Consider the following 15,273-nt stretch of genomic DNA (forward strand, 5'->3'; position numbering starts at 1 on the left):
ATAAGGGCAATTCATGAAAATTGTTTTATGGGGGCCGTGTCTGCTTCAGTGTTCGGACTACATTTTGTGAGCTTGAAATTTAAGAACAGTTTGAGAGGTTCTTTGAAACAGACGTGTGGATATTTAATACCAAAGCATCAGAAAACCACTTGCTCGTTGAATCTGGTGAGAGAAGATGGGCATTTTGGCTTTCAGCAAGCTGTTGAAGATGTCCCTCCTCTTCCCCCTGCCTTTTGAATTTTTGCAATTCAAACACTAAGAGTGGTACAAGGTACTCAAACTTTGAAGCTTTACACGAAAGAAGAATCTTTTTCTGCGCTTCAAGGGGAGGCAGGGGATTTAAAAGCCCCCAAACCCCTTGTGTGAAGTCATTATTGTTTTTCTTCGCTTATGGAAAAGTTATTAACAAAATGAGACTGACTTTCTTCTGATGCGTACTATATGATGTTACTGATTTTCAAAGTGCAGCGATAGCTAAGTTGTTTCCATTTTGGTATCTGTTCCCATTCTGCCTTCAAATCGTTGAATATGAAAATCTGTGTTAAGTTTAAAAAGTAAAAATGACCATGTAATTAATTAATCTTTAAAACGTTTCCAGATTTTTTCCAGATAATTTAATAAGCTCTCTGAGCACTTATGTAATATAAAATTTCTTAAAAATACATTAATCTGATTCACATTTATGTAGGAAAGGGATTAGATCTTTCACCAGACATTTTTCTGTTATTGTGTGCTTAATTTCTTTGTAACTTGTAGCACTAAGGTAGATATGTTGATAATACTTCTGTAAAGAAAGAACTTTTACCTGTTAATGTATCCTCACTAGAGTAAACAAGCAAAAATTGACTGCCAATAAAGAAACTTAAGGAAATCTTACTAAACTTTTTAAAATGTATTTTTTTTTTAAAGGAGGTGCTTAGTCACATTCGAGGTTATGCTAACATACAGTTGGGTTTTGACCATGCTGATTTCTTCTCATGCCTTTAATCCTACTTTGCATTTTAGCAACTAGACTGATACGGGATCAAAAATGTGTAAGTAAAGGCTTCAAGGTACTGAAGTTCATGGGACTGCATTCCTAGTAGAAAACATTTGATGCTTTCATTAGGCGTTTGATGTTTATTAGGAAATGAGATAGCATCTTCTTGGTCTTTTACAAGGAAAGCAGGAATTAAGTTGCCCAGATGGCATTTTTAGTAGTATAATTTACTCCTATCATGACAGTGTAGGATGACTGAAACTTTTTTTCCTGATAAAGATTTTAATCTTGTATCAAATCCATCTTCAATCGACGCAAAAATAGTAGTGTAGTAAGCCAAATGGACGTTTAGGTATGGATGATGTTTACCTGCCAAATAGGAGGAGATGGAGGATTAAGTGGTGAGTGTTTGTAAGATACTGTGAAGATGGAGCTCTCTGTATAAAGGTCAAGAAAACTACTCCAGATATATGGCAGAAAACCTTCAAAATATCTTGTGTTTTCTTCTGGCAGTTGCTTCTTAAAGACCATTATCAACAAAATAGTGAAATTATATTGCTTGATTTCGATTTTAATTTTGAGATGCTAGTTTAAAATGGGTTTCTGGATTAAAAAATGCTTTTAGAAGACTCAAGTGTTTTAATGTGTCTGGAAGATAGTATTTTAATGCTTTTATCCTTTGGAATAATGTTGCATACTTTAGAAGACAATTTTGCAAGTTATCTTGGCAGTCCCGACCTTCTTCAGACTGTTCATGAGGTTCTTCTGTGTTTATTTAAAAACGCTACAGGTTTCCATTATCTTGAGTTCTGTAGGGAATTATGTGGTCAGTGAGATTTATTTAATTTGTCCAAAGGCTCGTCTGAATGTTTGCTCGTGTGTTAATAAAATGATATGATAGCCTGATTGGTTTGATTGCCTCCTAATTCGGTGGTTCTGTGCTTAGACCAGAGCCCCAGGCTTGCTGTCAGAAAACACTGGGCGAGTGCCAGCACATGTGCAGGAAGTGGTGTGCTTCCATTTGCTGCTTTCCCGTTGTCCCGTCACGCACATCCCCATGCTCCCCATTCCCTTGTTTTACTCCTTTTCTCCGAAAACTTGTCCCCATCCTCCTCTATTCCCACCAGTGACAGAGCTACCCTTTGCTGCCTTGCCCTGCTTTGGTAGGAAGTATGTCCTTGTGCTGGCCCATGTCTTGGAGCCACCTTTGTAAAGCAAGAAGGTGGTGATCGGCAGTTACTGCCTGCACTGGTCTGGTGTCCCAAACTCCAGCACACTTACCTCTGCCTCTGGTCATCAGCTCTGGTGGAGACCATGCACGGGCAACTGCTGACTAAACTGGTAATAAAAAACAGTCTGGAGATACGTGCTTATATCTTGGGTAAGCATCTCGAGATAGAAGTACTCCAAACGTGTTGTTTTATTTTTGTTCTGTTCCTGTTACATTTCAGTGTTCACCTGCTGGTTGTGATACCTCCTTGTCCCATACTTTTCCCATACTTTTTCTGTAGAGCTCAATTAATATCACACAGTGCTGTACTAAAACTAACATTGAATTGTGATCAGGTTAAAAATGAAAGAGTTCACTGAGCATACGCAATGAATAGTTACTTCAGAGTTTTTCTTCTTCTGTTTCCCTCCTCTTTCTCATAAAATGAAGGACTTTTCGCTTTGGAAAGCATTAAGCCACTAGCAAAGCCTCAGTTGCTGTAATGAGCATCTACTCATGGAAGGTGGTTGGTCTTGCTCTTACTAGAGCAGTAGCATCGATGGCATAAATGGAGGTGTTTGCTACAGATTTGCTTTCAATTTATGCCATAGTCTATAAAGAAAAGGCAAATTTGTAAAGAGTGCTTTTCAGATGGTGTGCAGTTTTTCCACCACAGTTGCTAACTCATTAAAATATAAGAATTCCTTAAGAAAAATTTAATCCACTTCAGACAAATACGTTCTGCCTTTATTTTTTTTTTTCTTCATCCTTGAATTTAGCAATTAAAATGGAATTGAATTAAGTCTTTTGACTCACTTTTGTTTTTGTGGTCTTATGATTGACTATGACTCTTGGACTTTTGCCTATTTTCAGGTGATTTTTTCCCATCCAGCTACTCACAGGCCCTGCTCTACTTAGCTTCCAAGTTTAGAGGAGATCAGGTGCTTTCAGCCCCGTATAGCAAAAGTGTATAAAATAGAGTACTGTTTTGTAACCCTGACTTGATATTTCAGAGGAGGAAATGAATATTATTGAGGAAGGCAATATTTACTTTTGTTTTTTTTTCTCCCTGAATAGGAGAATTGTTGAGTTACTCGGCTTGTGCATTTGTCTTGGGAGGAGTTGGGGGGGGTTGAATATAGATAAAAATCTGCAAAAATGTGCATGCACGTGTTGCACACTTAAGCTTAAGAAATATATTTCAGCGGTATGTAAAGGCTTTTTTAGCTAAAACATTGCCTTTGCCGGAATTAACTGTGAATTCTTGTTTCTCTTTGCTCATCCTTTTAATTTGTATTTTTTAACCGGAATAAGTTGGTTGTGGTACTAATTATATTTGTATCTTCACAATTGGAATTGTTATCAATAGACGCAGTCATTGTGATTCATAGTTTTTTAGACAATTAATTGAGATTGTGTGTGTGGAGGGAAACGAATTAATCTGTTGTCTCCATAATTCTCTGTGCTTAATTAAATTAAATAAATCAATTTTTCCTTCTTTTCAAATGCGTACGCTGGCTCCTTGAACTAGCATCTGCTAACTTGTTTTAGTCATTGAAGATACTGTCTGAAGCATACATGTGGTTTGGCAAAGCTTAATATGTATAGAAAAAAATAAATTTTTTGTGCTGCTAAAAAGTACCATGTAGTGTATAGCACTTGTTCAGTATGCATGCTACCACATGGTAGCACTTCAAAAGAGACAAATTATTGCTTTAAAAATACTATCCACATTAGCAGTGGTGCTATTAAAGGAATATTTTAGCTGTTTTTCAGTATAGTTTGACCAGAATAACTGAAATTTGCCGTGTTCATCTTGCCAGTTAAATTCAGGGAAGTGTTAGCGCAGAGGCTGGATGGTGTTTCTTCTGATGGACTTTAGTGTCCCTTGAAAAATACGCCCAATCTTGAGTAAATTTTAGTTGGTGACAACCCTAAGTTTTAGTTCATCTGTCTTCTGGATGCCCAGGATTCTGTGAGGAAACAATATTAATTTTCAGATAGTTCAGAGAGTCTTTCTGAGGAGGCTGTTGGGGGTGAGGGAGCAGTTCAGGTCTACCTTGTTCTTGAATTGGTGACCAGCCCTCATGAAGACGTGTAACTTCTCCTATTTGAGTTCATAGTTTAAGGACAAATTTGTGAAACGTGAGTCAAGACAAACACACTATTGTGAAATCCAGGCTGAAGGCTATGCAGATGTTAGTGGTTCGTAGCGTAGAGTTGGTTGTTACCTCCTTTGGTAGTGTTTCCCATGTCCAGTGTAGGCTGCAGCCAACTGGTGAGCAGCAATGTAAAATCAGTCTATGGTCTACTGTCTTCCCTTTTGGTGGGGCTTGGCTTTTTAGGAGACGTGTTGGTTGCTTCCCTTAAAACCATATTTCTTAAGGCGTGTCAATTTAAAATACATTTTGGAAATAAAGGCCTTGAGCATCTGAGGTGTGCCATCAAATGTATTGCCTCCAGGCCACCTTTGATCAGGGCTTCGCGTGTCATAATATTTAGCACCAGTCTGAATGGAGCTGGGCTGAAATGTGTCTCATCTGATGGTAACGATAACTATTTAAGGACTAAATTTTGGCAACGTGAATATCGATATGTGGCCTCCTCATAGCTGGATTTTAATAAATGGTTTATGAAGGGAAAAAAAATAATACAGCTATAAATAAAATTGCATCATGTATCAGGTTGTGACAAGAACACTTGTTTTGGAAGTGTTTTAGAAATAAGCTGTTATTTCAAGAGGGATGTGAATTTGCCAGTTGTTTGTAAACTCTGGTGGCTTAGATTTGTTTGCATTTTAAAATCATCATGTGGACCTTTTTTTCCCTTTTTTTTCAGTGCCTCAGTTGATTGGGCCGTTTCTTAAATTAGGTTTTCAAATAGTGAAGTTATTGAACGAGGATATTTAGAGAACGTGGCTGAGTTGTCCCAGTGTTGAACGGGTCATCATTAGTGTTCAGTTCTTGGCCTTGTCTCTGATTTATTATATAATTTTAGGGATGTTATTTTCCTATTGGTAAGGTAGGGTATATACCTCCTACATGTTAAAGCCCAGATAAAGCTTCTAATGTTGCCAGTACATTTTAGAAAAGCAAAAAGTGTTTACTTTATTTTAGTATTTAATCTTTTACAACAAGTTTGTTAAAATATATTTGAATTCCGGGGAAAAAATACCTACCAAAGTACTGTAATAGGGTTTACTATTTTCATTCAAGGGATTTTGGTAGTGTAAATTCACGCAAGTCAGTCACATTCAAGCCAAACATCCGTCCTGTATAATTTTGCACTTTTTCTGCTTTAGACAAATTATAGTAACACTTTCTAGCGGCGTTAACACTGAACTCCACATTAGAAGTAGTGCATGACCGTCCCGAGTCCTAGCAGATCAAGGACAGGGTAGAAAGAGAGAGCTCTTGCCTAGTCCAGGCTAAACTTCTAGGTAGAAAGATGGTGTTCTGTAGATTGGGCGAAAGATGTAAAGAAACAGTGGTGACGGTATCAACAAAAGCAGCTTGGGGGCTGTTACCCATTTGTGCAAGTTGGCAGCTTGTTGGAGCTATCTAGCTACTAATACATGTTATAAAATATATATGTTTGGTTAAAAGAGTTTCCATTTCTCCCTGGTGGGGACTGCATCATGTTTTAATTTCTGCAGTTGTTTTCCCAAGGCAGAGATGTTAGCTATTGATGCTTTATTGGTTCTTTGAGATTTTTCCGCTATTGCCTTCATTATCATCTAACTGCTAACAGTCATGAGAGGAGGAATTGCTGACTTGAAATCTGGATTTCCTTTTTCTTCTAGATGGTGTCGCTTACACTTATGTTCACTTACATATTGCTGGTTATACCGTGTTTAAGAAAAGAAGTTGTCCTGGAATTTGGTTACCAGTTGCCTCTCAGATGAACACTTATAAGAGCACGATAAGCTTTTATTCAAGTTGGTAAAAGGTCTGGATGTTTTCTCAGGGTATTCTCTCTCTTTAACGTTACACCTCTTAAGGGGGAAATTATCTGAATGTGTCAACCGTACGATTTCGTAGGACTATATATAAGTATCTTTTTCCCATCATTACATGTCCACCTCTACTTTGACAGTGCCCTCAATTACAAGAGAATTGCCACTGCAAGGAGCAGTCTAGCTCAGCTATCTAAAAATCCACATTTAACTTCATTCTCAATTTTTTTATCTCTTTCATCTGCTTTTGAAAATCCCTTTCTCGTTTTTCCTTTTCATGACTTCATTTGGCTAGAAAGGCTCTAACCATAATTTCCTGTTTTAGCATGTTGTAGCACGTCATGTCAAAAGCAAGTCTTACTTGCTTTCCACACAGATATGTCTTTGAAAAGCTTCTTTTACCAAAATAGTTTATTCTACATTTAATAAATGGATCATACGCTTTTTCAATTCAAAACTGTGGTCACAGCAAGAGTCTTTTAGTTTGTGCTGGGGGAGATCTTGTGTTCTTTATGGTTTAATTGTAAAATTTAGAAACTTAACATCCCCCCCCCCAAAAAAAAAAAAAACAAACAGCAAAACCTTGTAAGTTTAAGGACTGAACTTCTTTGACAACCTGGATCTTAGCTTTGCTTTTGTGAGAAACGTTGAGATGCCACCTGCTAAAGCGTCGGGGCAGCTGTGTGAGGAGTACGCGTGAAACTGGCCACTATTTCTACAAGTTGTGCAATAAAAGTGGGATTAAGATTTCTTTTGATCTGACAAGGGGCAAGGTGTTCATACTGACATTCAAATAGCTGTTTGACCAGTTCTACTGGCTGGCTCTCCCAAAGAGTGCAGTGGCATCTTCAGATTTGCCTTGGTTTAGGGACAGCCAAACGGCGCCGGCCTTGGGGGGGTTTCAGACTCTGGCCTGGATGGTTTTGCTGCATTAGCTTTGGGGTGTCTGTATTATCAGGGTGTCCTGGATGAACTACACATGGCAAGTCATTTCTATTAAGATATTATGAAATAGAACGCAAACACCAACATATGCTGATGGAAAAGTCTGCAAGGGTTGATAGAAGTGTTACGATATTACTTTAAAAATACAGTCAGTAAAGATATGGCAATTTAATGAAAAGGGCCAGCAGACTGCAGAATGTAGTTTGTGCTGTAAGGGTGATAAGTTGGAAAAATATTTGTCCGATCTTGAAAAATGTCTCCTCGTGTCTTTAAGGAATACGGTTGGATTATTTTTTTTTTTCTCTTGAAAGGATATGAAGTGGGGTCTGAAAACGTAGCACATTCTGTCCTCTATTTAATTTATGTTGCTTTCTTTTGTAATGACTATCATATTTTCATCTGCGCAAGGAGAAGCCTTGAAAAAAATTAACAAAAATGAATGCATAGGAGGGGGTTATTTTTTAACTTTCTGTACTTTTCAGCTGCAAAAAACCCTGAAGGATCATGTGGTATTGTTACATTTGATTTGCTATCAGTTGGCTGTGAGCGTTGGTTCATCTGATAATCACACTGAAATCTGTTCCCTTAAATTTAGTCAGCAGGCACAGTGTGTCTGTCTGTTTAAAAGGTCTGATAAGTGGTAAGGTGTGTTGATCTGCTCGATGGGATTATGTTAAACATTCCGGAATAGAATTCTGTTCCGTCAAGGCCATCTGTTTGAATGAAGCATTTAGTAGAAACAGAATTTATGCGTTGGTAGAGTGAAACATTACAGCTGTTGGTGTAAAAAGCCTGACAAAAAATGTTCTCTGCTCTCTAAGGTGACTTACCGCGTAAGAAAGACATCTAAAAAGAAGAAAAAATCTGGGAAAATTGAGGATAAATGCAATCAAAACTGTCTGACAGCTATAGCTGGGCCCCCAAACTCTGATACTGAAAATGTAGTTTTATGTTGTAAGAAAGACATAAATAGTTAATCTTCTGCTTCAGATACTCATTAAATAATTCTCCTTTGGATTCCAAAAGTTATCTAATCCCGGACAGTATTACAACTTAAATCACAATATTTCTTTGTTACTAAATGGTAAAATGTTGCTGCTTAATGGAACCCAGCATCAGATTATTTTTTTTTTATGAATGAGCAAGGTAATACACACTGTAAATGGCGTGTAACAGTTTGTTGATCACTTTAGCAATTAACTGAAAGAAGTCAGTTCTCTGAGGAAGCTCTGGGTTTTAATGAAGACGGTCCAGCAGTGAGTAAGCAAACTTCTACGCAGTTGCAAAAAATGAAAATAAAATAAAATACAATTTACTCATTTAGTATCAAGCTCTCTCTCGAAATAGTACAGATCGTGTAAGTTTACTTTTTAAACATACTTTTTATTTGATCTAGTTCAATACCAGATGGAAATGATGCGAAGCCTGCGCCACGTAAACATTGATCATCTTCACGTTGGCTGGTACCAGTCCACATACTATGGCTCTTTTGTCACTCGTGCCCTCCTGGACTCCCAGTTCAGTTACCAGCATGCAATTGAGGAGTCTGTAGTTCTCATTTACGGTTAGTATGAGGTTTCCTTTATTATTCTTTTCCCCTCTTAATATTATTACTACTATTTTTGTATTCTGTCTTTTGCCTGTAAGAGTAGCCTGGCAGGCCTTTTCGAGTAAATACCAACCCTGTGTCTACGGCAGCCTCAGCAGCAGCTAAGTCTAGACAGGGTTTCCTTCTTTCTGTTTATTTTTCTTGCTATCAGAGCCCTGATGTGTACGTTTTGGAATGCTGGAGTAGCTGCTTCATTTTTATTCCTTCATCTCCCCTCCCTCGTGGAAGGGGCTGGTGGAACCCGACCAGATGTCTAACAAACCCCGCTTGCTGGCGTGTCTGGCTCTGTACGTGACTGACCAATCATCGCACGAATTGCCAAGGTTTTTTTTTATACCTCTGACAGAAGCATACAAAACCTGGACTGTTTCTTAGCACAAAGATTTTTTTCTTTTCTGCCTATTTAATGGTGTTTCCTCAAGCTCTCCAGACCAGATGTTCTGTGCTGTATCAGAACCGTAGGCAATTTAACAGCTTTATAGCCTCCCCCTCCCCAAACACTCACAGTTTGCCATATCTGGCAGACTTGCATATAGTTTCCAGCTGAGAAGTAAATGTAACGTCCTGAGTATCTGTCAGAAAAAATACTAATGAATACGATCAATCTTATGAGCTGCCCCAAAATTGTTTCAGTATGTTAACAATTGGATTACAGTAAAGAACAAGTTGTTAAAGTATACTTATATTGGCTGGAAACATTGCATCATCAGACCTTGATGAATTTTCCACTTGTTTCAGTCTATTTTGGTTTTCATTTTATCACCGATTGCTAAAAGTTTTACTGTGTTAAGTTTCAGACAACATGAATGTTAACACAGCTTTTATTCTCCTGTTGGCATGCTTCAGCCGTTATCATGCTGCAAGTGTTAAGCTTCTTTGTCCGAGGAATGTAACAGTTTGTTTAGAAAATTTCCCCCTAAATTCAGTAGAGTATGTCAAGGCAAAACTAATCTTTTTATATACCAGTTACATTGTTGTGCACGAAGCAACAGGGCAACTTGATCTGAATTAGCTTATTGCTACTCTAAAATTACAGGCTTTTTGTATAAAATGTAGTTTAATGAATATTTTAATTTACTGCATAATGACTGGAGGGAAAAATCTTTATTTAAATGAGGCAGCTCGTACATGAGTTCTGTGGATAGTTCATATGAAAGAAAATAAAAATGTGAATTAGACCTTAAATGGGGAAATAACGTTGTGAGTAAAATGGGTCTAGGTCCCCACCATGTTCTCCAAGCTAATTTTATTAATTAGCTTCACTGTATATAGTTGGATGTATTTTACATTTCAGTAAAATAGGTTTCCTTCCGCTATAGTGTCTTTTCTGTGTTGGTTATCTTAATTTTTTTTAATAAAACTACTTAGTTATTTTCCTCCTGTTTATGTCATTCAGATATTAAAAAAAAAAAGGCAATCTGGAGTTACTAATAATATGCTTCCTCCATTTTTAATTATAGATCCCATTAAAACTGCCCAAGGCTCTTTGTCACTAAAGGCGTATAGGCTGACTCCCAAACTGATGGAAGTTTGCAAAGAAAAAGACTTCTCTCCAGAAGCGTAAGTAACTTAAAAGAATTTTTCTCATAGGTTTTGCAGGATTATTTGGGAGGCAGAAGGGTACCTGGGGTGATGAAGGACTGTGTTTTAAAATCTCATGTAATAGCGTGTGCTGGGGAGACTGGATATATATGGGTAGCGATAGACGTGCACTGGGCTGAGAAGGCATGAAAGTCTGTCTTTGGGCATCTAAATACGGGCTGAAGTGATGGAACTTGAACTGATTTTGGGGATGGTCAGCGGGCTGGCTGTGAGGACCACGGTGAGGATAGCTGTATCTGGGAACAGAGTCAAAAATATAAAAAACGAAATGGAGAAGGGGAAATAGCTGATCTGTCTTTAAGCTCTTTTTTTTTTTTTCCAGAAGGAAAATTGAACAGGTATTCTGGAATAGCTGTTCTTCTGTATTTATTCCACACAATCTTGTGGAGTAAAGCAGGATAATTACTCTGTTTCAAAAGATTAGCCGCTTGTGATAGTTGTAGGCCTTAGCTGTCATCTTTTTCCTCAAACAGCTTGGTGTTCAACGGCAAAAGCAGAAGCACTTGTTAAACTTTCTACGTTGAGGAAAAATGGAATCATTTCATTGCTCGGTGTCTAAACATAACATTTCTGTGATGAACAAATGAATCTGTGCTTAGTCAAAAAAAAAAGGGGGGGGAGGCAAAAGGCAAAACCCAAAAGTTTTTCTTCCAAAATTCAATATGCATACAGAGAAGTTAAGGATATGTTTCCTTAGAAACTTATAGGTCATGCCTATATTTCCAGATTTTATGAAAGGTATTAACTGTATACTTTTGTAATAAAGCAATAACAATAGTTTTTATATGTATATTGTAAAAAAAAAATGCATTGGAAATTTATATTTTAATATCCACCATGGAATTTAATTATTCCAAAACACACACTATTTTGTCAATCTGAGTTTTGGTCAGTAAAAATTTTAATTATTCAGCTATTGGGGAAATTGTTTTTCATTGTAGTAGTTCTGATTTGAAGAGTATTTCAGTGTCATGTGCTAAGTAACTGTTCGCTTCTATTTAAGAAACCTGATTGCAGGGAAATTAGTAAAATATTTTGGAAGGGGCAGAGTTAATCCTGCCAGTACAGTCTTTTGCTGGAGGCTTTTTCATGTAAGTAATGTATTAGCAAGCAAAGCGGCTGCTTGACTTCTGAGAGTTTTTCCTAGAGCAGCTTTTCCTAGTCTTTGTAAACGTGAGGTTTTGCCATGCAAATGCTCTCTTACCAAAACTTAACTCTTGTTTGATTGTGGAACTACAAAAATCAAGAGTTTTTACAAAAACGCCAATTGTTGTGGGAGCAACAATTCAACAAAAAAACCCAAGCGAGTTACTGTTTATATTAATTAATTTTTTAAAAACTTTTTTCACAGCTTGAAAAAAGCAAATATTGCTTATGAAAACATGTTTGAAGAAGTGCCCATTGTAATTAAGAATTCATACCTGATCAATGTGATGTTGTGGGAACTGGAAAAGAAATCCGCAGTAGCCGATAGACATGAATTGCTCAGTCTGGCTAGCAGGTAAGTACTTGTTACAATAATGGATGTATTTTTATTCGCTTTCCCAAACCACAGTTTAGCACCTTGGGTGAAATCCCAGTCTCATTACAGTCCATGGAAGCTTTGCCTTGACTTTTGATGGGGTTAAGACTTTACCCTTCATGTTCTTTTGCTGAAGGAAAAACTGCATGGTAAAACTATAGCATTAGATTCAAGACTAAATTCAGTCTGTAATCCGCATATACCTGTTCTGCTTGAACTGTATAGTCTTTTCAGTAGTGTGGATTTCGTCAAGAAAATACTGGCATTCAGAAAATCCAGGCAAATAGAGCTGGAAATAAAAATTGGTTTTGTGAAATATTTTTTAAGTAATTCTATAAATTATTTTGATAACAAGTAAATCACGTTTGTTCTACTTTGTTAGCAGAATGCATTTGAAAATAAAATACAATAATAAAGCCTCTGTCGGAGAAACTGGCAAAAATGCTCAGATTGATTGCCATGACAGCCAGCATTCATGATGTCAGAAATTGTTTAAGAGTTTCTAGAATGATCGTCCCGTAACTTTATCTAAGAATAACTTTTTGTTCTTGTAGCATTTTGTCCTGAAAATACATTTATGATAACAAAGTACGCATGACCTCTAGCAGTAAGATCAGAAATTTGGTGGTGCTTAAATCTTACACAACACAGTACAGTTAATTGGATTATTATTGGGTTGACCAAAATAACCAGATGCACAAAATGATGCAGTATCTTGTTGCTTTTAGAAGCTGGGACGTATTTATTAATGGGTTTTTGGGGTGTAACACTTTCTTTGTACCTTAAGGTATTGTCTGACAAAGCTTCTGATCCTGTCTGACTCTGACAACCAAGTTAACTGAATACTAGTGGCCTCTTTTCTCCACCCCCCCATCATGTAAGGCTGTTGTTAATGGATCCATATATATTGCTGGTTGTCCACATGTTGCCTGAGTTAGCAGGAATTTTCCACTCAATTTTCTTTTCTTGAGCTTATGTGGATGCATTGAGGGATCTGATCACTTTTAGAGAAAATGGTCAAGAGAGAACAGGTAAGGGTTGAACCCTGCCAGGGAATTTGCAAGTGTTGCAAGAGATACTTAGTCAATAATTTTGTCCAGTAAAGTTATGACTTTGCACCTTGGAATTAACGAAATGAAGAATTTTAGCTGAGATGTTCAGTCTGATTGACTTTGCAGGCTTTCTGTCAGGCTCTTTCCTTAGTCAAAGATCACAAAGCTTTTACCATCTGAGAAGAGGGTGGGCACCGGATGTAGGAGATGACGGTGATTCCTCATGAGCTCTCCCATGGTGCTGTGAAAGAGGACCATGTATGGGCATACAGCAGGTTTTCAGGGGAACTGCCAGTGTTGCCTTTGATTGTTTCTATGGGTTTGCTCCTGTAAAAAGGTTTGGGATTACCCAGCAGCCTGGATCCTAGCACGGGCTGCTGCTGGTCATGCGATACAATTCTGGAAGTGAAAATTAATTTGAACAAATCACAAACCGCAGTTGAAGTTTTTTGTCAGCTTTACATCTTACGAAGTAACTGTTCTGTACCATTGCTCCTACTCAAGATAAAAGATAAGAACTGTACAAATTAATTTCCTTTCTGCAATGATGGTGTTAATAGCTTGGTACAAGACAGGCTTTTGTGTTGGTCTTTGCATCAGTAATTGAGATGAGACCAAAGAAGAAAAACATGAACCCAAAAGAAAAAGAAAACTCCATCATTTGTGCTCAGGAATCCTTCACAACAGGAAAAAAGGGAGAACTTTTTTCTTAGAGAATCAAGGGTTCTTTTCAATGGGTGTTTTCTTGGAGCAGTGCTGTTCTTGATGATGACACAGATGGAACTGGATTTTTGATAAACGTGGTTAAAAGTGCCTTTTCAATTAAGTGTGTTTCTTTGAACTTACACAGTTACTGTCCTATAAACTGGCAGCAATTCCTTGAGCTTATTGAAGTCTAAAATTTCCCACTAATGGGGAATTAATTCAACAGATTCATCAGTTTTCAGAGGTGTTTCTGAATTATGTCTCTTGACCTGACTTTCCTGGCAGCATTCTTCTGGCTCACCTGGTTTATTTGAGGCACTTAAGGTGCTTAGTTTGGTTTGAAGAGAGTAAAGTTTTGGAAATTACCCCAATTGGGTTTATTCTGGGGGTTTCTGTATATCTCTTCTTTTAATATTTGATAGCTGCTTTTAGTTACCAGGTAGGTTATGTTCAGTGATATCTTACATTGGTATAACTCAGCTAGCAAATTAAAACATTTAATGTTTTTTATTCAAGGTAGGGTGACTTAAACTGCCTGCTGAAATATTTAACTAGTTTTTACTTGAATGCAGCTACGAAGATTTCTTTGTCAAAGAGTATATTGCCTGAAGTAGAGGAGTTCAAACCCCCACTATTCTGGAATTTTATTTTCACTTCGCATTTCCTTATTTTTGTCTTTGAATAGTTGTGGCTAAAGCATTTCAGATACCAAACTTTTAATTTTGGTGCATGTCCCCCTCACTTAATTTGCTGTCGTAGAATTAGTTGGCAGTAACTTTAAGGCTATTTTTTTTGGGGGGGGGGGGGGGGGGAAGGGGTGGTGGGGGTGGTGCTGGTTTGGCTTTTTGGATTTTATTTGGGTCCTTTGGGAGCATCCCTGAACCTTTTTTAATCTTCTGAAGTAATGGTCTTGGCAATGAAATTATTTACCCATAGTTCTTCTCCTCTGGAGAGTTTGTTTCATCAAGATTCTCACATGTTCAGCCACCCACCTTGTCTGAGTTTGAAGCTGTACCTATTTGAGGTACTTTGTCTGCACCTTAATATCTTTCTCCTTTTGAAGTACATTTGTGATAATTGTATGAAGTAGTTTACTTTTGGGGGCATAAATTTGTGTTTCTCCTGTGAAATCTGAATTGACTGGCATATTCTAGGGAAAGAAGTTGAAGGCAGAATAGCACGAGGCTAGCAAGTAATAGCAAGTAAAGGCCTTTTACTCAGACTGTTATCCTCCTGCTACCCTTAAGGACCAAAATGTCTTGAAGACCTTGGAGTACTGCCAGTCTTTTGATAGAGACTCAAGAATTAAAATCCTGTCAGATAATGTTCCAGATCTTCAGAGAAATAATTACAACCAACTTTCCCATTCTCATCCATCTCTTCCCTATTCTATTGATGATCTAGTTTAAATTAAAAAAAGCTTTTTTGTGGTCTAGCTTCATAATAGGGTTGTTCTATAATATCTCAATTTGTCTCAAGCAATTTTTCTAATAGTGTGCGTCAGTAGAAGCAAACATGTGCTGAACATTTACTGCAGTAACATCTACTTGGCAGATATATTTTTCAAACATCAGATGCAGTATTTTTGCAAAAGTGACATAAGGAGGGTTACTTTGGCTTTTGAAAACAGTATTAACCTTCATACATTGTACTGCTTATTCAGAAATCTCAATGTGCTTAATGGTTTATTAAGA

General features: G+C 37.4%; 1 protein-coding gene across 1 annotated transcript in view; it reads left to right on the top strand.

Moving 5' to 3' along the window:
* Positions 1-15,273, top strand: part of EIF3H (eukaryotic translation initiation factor 3 subunit H) — an 89,512-nt gene that overhangs the window by 64,153 nt on the left and 10,086 nt on the right. The window contains exons 3-5 of the mRNA XM_054192730.1: positions 8,486-8,653; positions 10,159-10,258; positions 11,652-11,801. Coding sequence (XP_054048705.1) covers positions 8,486-8,653; positions 10,159-10,258; positions 11,652-11,801 — 418 coding nt within the window. The remainder of the gene's footprint in view (positions 1-8,485; positions 8,654-10,158; positions 10,259-11,651; positions 11,802-15,273) is intronic.

The sequence above is a fragment of the Rissa tridactyla genome, chromosome 2 (assembly GCF_028500815.1).
Source record: "Rissa tridactyla isolate bRisTri1 chromosome 2, bRisTri1.patW.cur.20221130, whole genome shotgun sequence".
NCBI lineage: Eukaryota > Metazoa > Chordata > Aves > Charadriiformes > Laridae > Rissa > Rissa tridactyla.